The sequence below is a fragment of the Benincasa hispida genome, chromosome 1 (genome assembly GCF_027475165.1).
Source record: "Benincasa hispida cultivar pf3 chromosome 1, pf3_genome.v1.1, whole genome shotgun sequence".
NCBI classification, from domain to species: domain Eukaryota; kingdom Viridiplantae; phylum Streptophyta; class Magnoliopsida; order Cucurbitales; family Cucurbitaceae; genus Benincasa; species Benincasa hispida.
In genome coordinates this window covers 64,145,260-64,153,255 of record NC_143478.1, presented here as the reverse complement: position 1 = coordinate 64,153,255, position 7,996 = coordinate 64,145,260, and the positions used below count along the sequence as shown (strand labels likewise).

At 33.5% G+C, this 7,996-nt stretch overlaps 1 protein-coding gene across 1 annotated transcript; it reads left to right on the top strand.

Annotated features, from left to right (window-relative positions):
* The first annotated feature begins 4,092 nt into the window (after positions 1–4,092).
* Positions 4,093–7,585, top strand: LOC150038628 (uncharacterized). Its single transcript, XM_090313894.1, has 3 exons — positions 4,093–4,600; positions 7,284–7,396; positions 7,472–7,585. Exons 1-3 carry the CDS (start codon positions 4,093–4,095, stop codon positions 7,583–7,585), a joined length of 735 nt encoding a protein of 244 aa, XP_090170020.1.
* The last annotated feature ends 411 nt before the right edge of the window (positions 7,586–7,996 follow it).

Below are 7,996 nucleotides of genomic sequence, written 5' to 3'. Positions count from 1 at the left end.
TATTTACTATTTAATTTTGGACAATTATCGGATAGATGTGCCAACATTTTCTCTATAACCATGTGATAGTGGGAGGTTTCATTCAGTTTTCATAACTGAAGAATAAAATGAAAATCGTTTTCATTTTGTAATAGATAGGTCATTCACTCACGCATTGTGTATACAACCTATCGCATAGCATACCGAGAGACTACACGATAGCTTAAAGTTTCAACACGATTGTATACATGTGTGCCTCTTTCTAAACGACCGCACAGGAATTTCTAAACGATCATCTAGATTTTTCCTACACGATCACGCGTTTGAGTGATTACTAAACGATTGTCTATACAACCGCAACCTATTTACTAAAAAATCATGTACCTTCTTCTAAACGATCAAGCATTGTCTATACGATAGACCCGATATTCTCCCACTTGCTTGGTCATTGTATACGATATTCCTTTCCTCCTTCCCTCTGCCAAATCCAACAGAGTCCACACCTCCTGGATTCTCACACCGAGAATACTAAGGGTTCTAAATGGTAGTGTCATCCCCATTGTTGTGTCCGTGTGAAGGTCATTTGTGAGTAGACGCCCGAGTGATTTGGTGAATGATTTCTTGGACGTTCCAGCGAGAGCGAGAGGTGCAGTCCATCGTTCGAAAGCGAGATTTTGGTGAAGAAGAGTTCTTTAACTGGTTCATAATTCTTGTTCTCTTGTTGTTTAATTTCGAAAGCACGACGATAATTTGTTGTTTATTGCATAACTTATCTATTAGATTGTAAATGTGATCACAATGAGTTTGGAACGATCCGCTTCCAAAGGTACTCTTGTATAAGAGTTCTTTCACCACTAGGTCCGCCTACCAGCTCACTAACAGATTAGTCCTAGAGTAGCGTGATAAGTTGATTTGAAACGTTCAAATTAGAATTAAGAGAATTAGTAATTTTATGTGATATAATTACAGGTTTAATTTTGGAATTAAACGGAATTGGAGAATCGATTAATATTTAAATCATATTTGAATATTAATTTCATGAATAGGGATTCATAAAGGTGGAATTGGTGTTAAATTAATTTAATATTTGATATTTATTAAATTAATTAATTTTTTTATTTTATTTTATTTTCCTAGAAAATTAATTATTGAATTAATTTTGTAATATTAATAAATTTCCAATTTTATATTGAGGAATTATAAATTGAATTAATTTTTTATTTTGAAAATCAAAATTAAAAAGAAAATTCAAAGTAAATTTGAAACTGGGAAAAATCCCAAAAGTGAGATTTTTCCACTTTTAAATTGTAGTAGCTCACACATAATTCCATTTCTCTTCAGCTCAATTATTCAAGGATAAGGTATGATTCATGCAAAGTTGTTAATTGCATGAAAGTCATGCAATATAAAGCTGGAATTTTGAGTGTAAAGAGGTGAGAGCAATCGTTGTTGAAGCTGAGAATTTGTATTTGAAGAAGTATTCTCCTCTCCAATTCCCTTCGATTCAAGCTTATTTTGAGTCCCACAACTCAATTTAAGGCACCAAGAGAATAGTAGGGAAGATCTTGTGGTAGTTCAACTCCAAAGAAAAAGGAGATTGCAACAGAAGATCGTTAATCAAAGGTACGTATTGAAACTTTATTTTTAGTTTATGAGCATGCTTAGTTTGAAGTCAAAATTAATGAATTAGAATGCTTAATGATCCTGTTTTTCTTCCATTGCTTGTTTCCTAAATCCAACAATTTGTGTCAAAGCATCATTTAAGCATTCAATTTGGTTTAACTTTGGCTTGATGGGTGATTTTTCATAAGTTGTATGAAAAAAAATTAATTGATATGGTTTTTCTGAGTTTTGGCATTGTTTTCTCTTCAATTATGTTGTAATTCTTATAATTGACTCTTGTTTGATGAGCCTTAATGTGTGTTTAAATGTCTTTAATTCGTTTGGAGTCATTAGAGTTGCAATTAGGTTTTAACTGAAGAAAGAAGTGAAGAAGGTCGAGCAGCAAGAATTGGAGTTTCAGTCACTGCTCAATACTCGATGCTCGATGCTCCAAAACTCGGTGCATGATACCATACTTGATGGTACTCGATGCTCGTACTCGATGGTATTTTGTGAATTACTTGATGCATGATATCATACTCGATGGTATTTGATGCTCATACTTGATGGTATTTATTGAAATACTCGATATACGATGGTACTTGAGGGCATACTCAATGTTTGATGGTACTCGATGGTTTTTGCTTGGTTCAACACTGTTTTGAGAATTGGAGGTCCGGTTCGAGAGGTTCGGGTCTGGTTCAAGGAGGTTCGAGCAGTCCAAAAGTGTTTTGGAGCTAGTTTTTTGCTAATTTTTGTAATAATTAGACCTTTGCTTGCTTAAAAATGCCAAAACAAAAACCAAATTAGTTTGTGTTTAATTATTTATGCATGCGATGTATGTTATAATTAAATAAATCTTGTATGTGCATAAAGTATGTCATGTAGTTTTAAAATCCCATTATAGAAAGCATGTTACATACATTAAAAATATATTATAAAGTGTTATAATATATAGTATGCATATATAGGGTTTCAAATGTTTTAATATAAATGTTATATTAAATGTCGAATACCTTTGATGTATGTTATGGATATTTAGCATGTCTAAAATTTTGTAAGTTGTTATAAAACTGGGTTAGACATTTAAATCCATAACAAAGATAAGCTACATTCTCACATAGGTTAATCATCTGTTTTAAATAGTTAAAATAGGTTGACATCTTGTAAAATTTGATTACAAACTCAATCGGTATATAATCCTGTCTAAGGTTGGGGGTACTTAAGTTGATGGTCTACAGAACACCTCCTACCTGGGGATTATTGCCGAATAATTGAGCATTGTTAACCAATTTTATGAGCAATACGTGAGTGGTGTAAAGTTTTAAAACTAGTTTATCATCTAGACATCGTAGGTTAAATCCAAATAAAAACGTTATACTTAGATAAAAACCTAGACTTATGTTGTTTAATTAGCCGGAACAAACCTGAGTAAAGATATACCCAAACAAATATTAAGACACTTCAGTGGGAGTTTAATAGCATATATGATATGTTATTAGAACACTTCAATGGAAATTTAGAATGCTTCAATGAGAGATTAATAATGTATACGATATGTTATTTTTAGCTCTCGCGTCCCTAAGAGTTCACATCGAAATTCATGCTTCGCTTCGCGTCGATTATGAACCTTGACTACTCCATTCGGAAAGTGTTGGCATGAATCAAGATCTTGTGAATAGGGGAAGTTGTTCACACTAAAATCAAAAGTAATGTTTCGATTTTCATTCTCACGTCCTAAGATGTTCACATCGTGAGATCTGAGCAGTGCTCCGTGTCAATTATGAACCTCGACTGCTCCATTAGGAAAGTGTTTACATGGAGTCAATATCAAGATGAATGAAGGGAAGTTTTTCAATATAAAATCAAATATACAATATATTGATTTCAACTCTCACGTCCTTAGAAATTTCACATCGTGAGGTCCATATAATGCTTCGTGTCGATTATGAACCTTAACTGCTCCATTCAGAAAGTATTTGTATAGGTCAATATCAAGGTTAATGAGGGAAGTAGTTCATAATAAGTGAGTGAAGGATATATGTCAATATGTCCTACGGTCTCTTCTATTTGTTTGGACCGTGAGATTCCTATATTGCGCCTATTTGTCGTCTTTAAGTCGGCCTCGCTAATTGTTTAACGACGTGCTATCCCCTCGGAGGGTTGTAACATAGGATTCGGAATACCTCAAACTCTAGAAATGGATAGGATTTCCTAGGTTGTTTTCAACTTTGACTTTCCATTTTAGTAGCATCGTTGGGGCCGACCTCTAAGGTTTGAAAATGGAGGGTTACACTTACGGAATTACTAAAGTGTTAGTAAGTTTTGACAAAAAACAGTAGCTAAATGACTATCGGTATATGAGTTATTCTAGGGATAGTATTTAATCAAGAATGTCTTTCTATAGTATCGTTGCAAAAATAATGATAATTTTGGGTACATTATTACTTTGCTAAAACATGATTGGGTTTAAAAGAAATTCTCTAATAAAGTTTGTTTATATTTTTCAGAATGGCAAGTTCTTTAGTACAACTATTGGCTTCTAATAAACTTACCGGGGATAACTATGCTACATGGAAATCAAACCTAAATACTATACTGGTGATAGAGGACCTACAGTTCGTTTTAACAGAGGAATGTCCTCCCGTTTCTGGCTCAAATGCAAACCGAAATGTTCAGGAAACATACGTCATATGGATCAGGGCTAACGAAAAAGCCTGTGCCTATATCCCTACCAGCATATCTGATGTATTGGCCAAGAAATATGAAAGCATGAGTACTACCAGGGAGATTATGGAATCTCTGCATGGGATGTTTGGACAATCGTCCTTCTCCCTAAAGGATGATGCTATTAGATATGTTTACAACTGTCATATGAAAGAAGGGACTTCTGTTAGAGAACATGTCCTGGACATGATGGTCCATTTCAACATGGCAAAAGTAAACAGTGCTGTTGTTGATGAGAATAGTCAAGTTGGTTTTATTCTTGAATCTCTTCTGAAGAGTTTCTTGCAGATATGTACGAATACATTGATGAATAAAATAGAGTATAACTTGACTACACTTCTCAATGAACTATAGGCTTACCAGACCATGATGACGGCTAAAGGACTAGAATCAGAAGTAAATGTTACTACTGTTGACAAAAGAGGATCGTCCTCTAAGAAGCCTGATATTGCTTCTTCTTCAAAAAATAAGAGTATTCCAATAAAGAAGAACAAGGGGAAAGGGAAAAAGAAACCTACTGGCAGAAAAGGCAAGGCAAATGTTGCAGATAAAGGAAAATGTTTCCATTGTAGTGAATAAGGGCACTGGAAGAGAAACTACCTACAATACCATGCAGAGAAAAGAGTAGAGAAAGCAAGACAAGGAAACTAGTTCCTTGTAAACTCCAAGTTTTGAGCATGGGTGTATTTCTCAGAACAAGCAGTGGGAGATTCAATTGCTGTTAGAAGATAAATTTGTTTACTTTTATTACTGTAATGAAAGTTCTTTTATCTTTTGTTAGAAACATATTCTGTATAAACTTTTGTTATAAATGAAATGTTCATTAGCAAAAGTTATGTTTGTTCTACTGTAAAGCAACTTATGTTAGAACCAACCGAGTTAAAAGTCATTTGCAAATATTTAGATATTTAAACGGCTACAAATGAATAAGGCAAAGAGTTGTTTCAAGGTATATAAAACTTATTAGGTAAGATAAAATCCAAAATACTTCGATTGGATCAAAGTAAAGAGTATAGAGAGTTAGATTTCTAGGGCTATTTTGATAGAACATGAAATTCAGTGCAAACTCTTTACACCTCGTTGCCTTAATTGTTTTAAACATCATTCCATTTTTTAAGTTTTTTTCTAAAACTCCATAGGAGATATGGAGAGCTGATAAAAGTTGTTTATGATATGTAAAAGATGTTTACATAGTTCAAAAATCGGAAAGAAATCGACACATATGTTAGTGTCGAAACCTTAAGTATTAGAATATCGTTCAAATAGCATGCCTATTTGTAGGCAATCCAAAAAGTAGTATACTTTTTATGTAAAATAAAAACCAAGTGTTTGTATTGACAAGTACTAATTTTTTCTATAAAAGTATACAAGATCACCATGTATTATTTAATTTCCATAAAAGCAAGTGTATATCAATAAGATTTCTTGATTAAAGTTGACACTGTAAACAAAAGCTGTTTGGACAGGTCAGATACATCTTACTCAAAGAGTTGAGGGTACCTCAATGTAGTGGGAGGAATGTATGAGAACCTAGACATTAAATGGGTTTAGTAGAAACTCAAGTCATCAAGTCTTGGTGACAGTATTGAGAAACAAGAGTTGTGAAATAAGATGCATTCCCTATATAGTTTAATAAGAAGTCCATTGTATACTAACGTATTTACAACAATTCTCTCGGCTAAAGTGTTCGAGAATCTCCTAGTAAGACTAGGACTAGAAGGTATATAACCTAGGGAAGGTGGGAGAAAAACCCACGGATATGTGATACCTAAAGGCAAACCATGAGTATATGATGCCCTAGTTTATTGTATTTCTCCGTAAAACTCAAAAACTCAGTATTATATATTCATATATTTGTTACCACTAGAATTTTAGTCCAAGTGGGCGTTTGTTGCGTTTTATGTCCTAAAACTCGTGGTTTGTCAACAACAAACTTATTCTAAAAATTTAATAAGTTGTTATTGAATATACAAATTGCTTATTTCGTTTTAGAAATAAATCTAATAAACTAAAAAGATCCATGACTATTATATGAGTACTTTAACTTTATGTGGAGACATAAAAGTGGATCACGTTCGAGTAAATAGTCAAAATGATCTATAATGTATGAATAAGGTTGGGTGCCTTATTCTGGTAACACTATTGGATGCGGCCCACTCTGTAGTTATTACAAAGAATTGTAAAGTGCTACAGACGAAGTGACCCTAATTCATACATGTGATGACATGAGGAGTGGGGGCATCCTGTGCAATGAGTTTGCACAAGATCAAACCACGAAATAAGTCACTCTTACTTTATAACGTTGTTTACTTTTTAAAATTGACTATTTCGAAACGATGATCTAGGTAACTTGACCTTAATTCTGAGTTAACTATGACCACCTATTTATTCAGGATTATTCTTAGATTTTTATAGTTGAAGGTTGGCTCAATAGCGCCGGCTCAATAAGCCTCCCATATCAAAGGTAAGACTGGGTAGATAGCTGGGGTAGATAATCGGTTTCACAAGGCAAGTTCCAACATTGTTTGGACTTCTGAATGTTTTAAATTATTAGTGATCCCTTGTGGGACAATTTGAGGCATGACGGAGATGTCTGGGTACGTTTGGCAATGTTGTTTATGTTGCATCTGGTACATTTGTTATCTAGGAGAGAATTCAAGTCAAGGTGGAGCTTTGTAGGAATTCCTTGACTTTGTTAACTGGCACTTCAAACAACCAAGTACGAAGGTCTCGTTTACTTAATTATTTATGGTTTACAATTATGACCCTAGGGTTTAGAGAAGTACACTATATAAATTCTCTAACCCTAGTGGCGTCGTGTTGTATTCATAAAACATTATCTATAATAATATTGTTCTTCTTTTGCCCCGTGGACATAGCTAACACATCGTCAAGGAACCACGTACATTTGTGTGTCGATTATCTATTCTTTTATGTTCTTTTGTATTCTTTAATTATCGATTTCATAACAATAGCTTTGTGCGAGCTTAAGATGCTCAATAAGAAGAGATATTCAATTGTTAGGCAATTACGTGAAGATTTGTTTGAGTTGATTAGAAATAGCTATGAAGAAATTTCTTTCAAAAGGGTATGTCAAATTTCAACATAATACTCTTTAATTGAGTTGTTTACTAGAAATTACTTCATTTTGCTTCTATATTAGGTGGAACCGCTTATTCAAGATGAAATCTTGATGGTTGCTTATGATTTTATGGAAAATTTCTGTACATTCATCCTGGTGAAGTTTTTCCATATCAGGAAACACAAGTATGGCTAATTGTTACCATTCTTAAGGAGCTTTGATTTGAGAAAAACAACCTTAGACCGGCTAAAATTGTTAGAGATTTGAAGCTGGCAATATTTTTTAAGGTTGGTTTGACAGTTTTCCTACATAATGTTGTTCAAAATGTCCCTTGAATTTTCCTTCACAATTTTTTTTTTTCTATAGAATTTGGTCTGATTCTCTTTTTCTATTGTGCATATTTAAGAGGGCGTTATACTCTTCTTATGGTTGGTCGTGTTGAATAATTATTAAGTCTGTCTTGTGTTAGTGCCGAAAATACATGGGTACCAATCCATGTGATTGTAAAGCTCTTGTTATTGTCGATCTTGAGTGATTCATTAGATCTTATTGATTCATTCTATTGTATTTATTGATAAGAGATTTTCATAAATAGGGGGAGGCTAA

Bases quoted from the DNA above. Each gene is read 5' to 3' on its own strand.
- LOC150038628 (XM_090313894.1), top strand. From the start codon at position 4,093: ATGGCAAGTTCTTTAGTACAACTATTGGCTTCTAATAAACTTACCGGG. The intron at 4,601-7,283 runs GTACGAATACAT...TCATAACAATAG, and splicing joins GAAGAGTTTCTTGCAGATAT to CTTTGTGCGAGCTTAAGATG. The intron at 7,397-7,471 runs GTATGTCAAATT...CTTCTATATTAG, and splicing joins AAGAAATTTCTTTCAAAAGG to GTGGAACCGCTTATTCAAGA.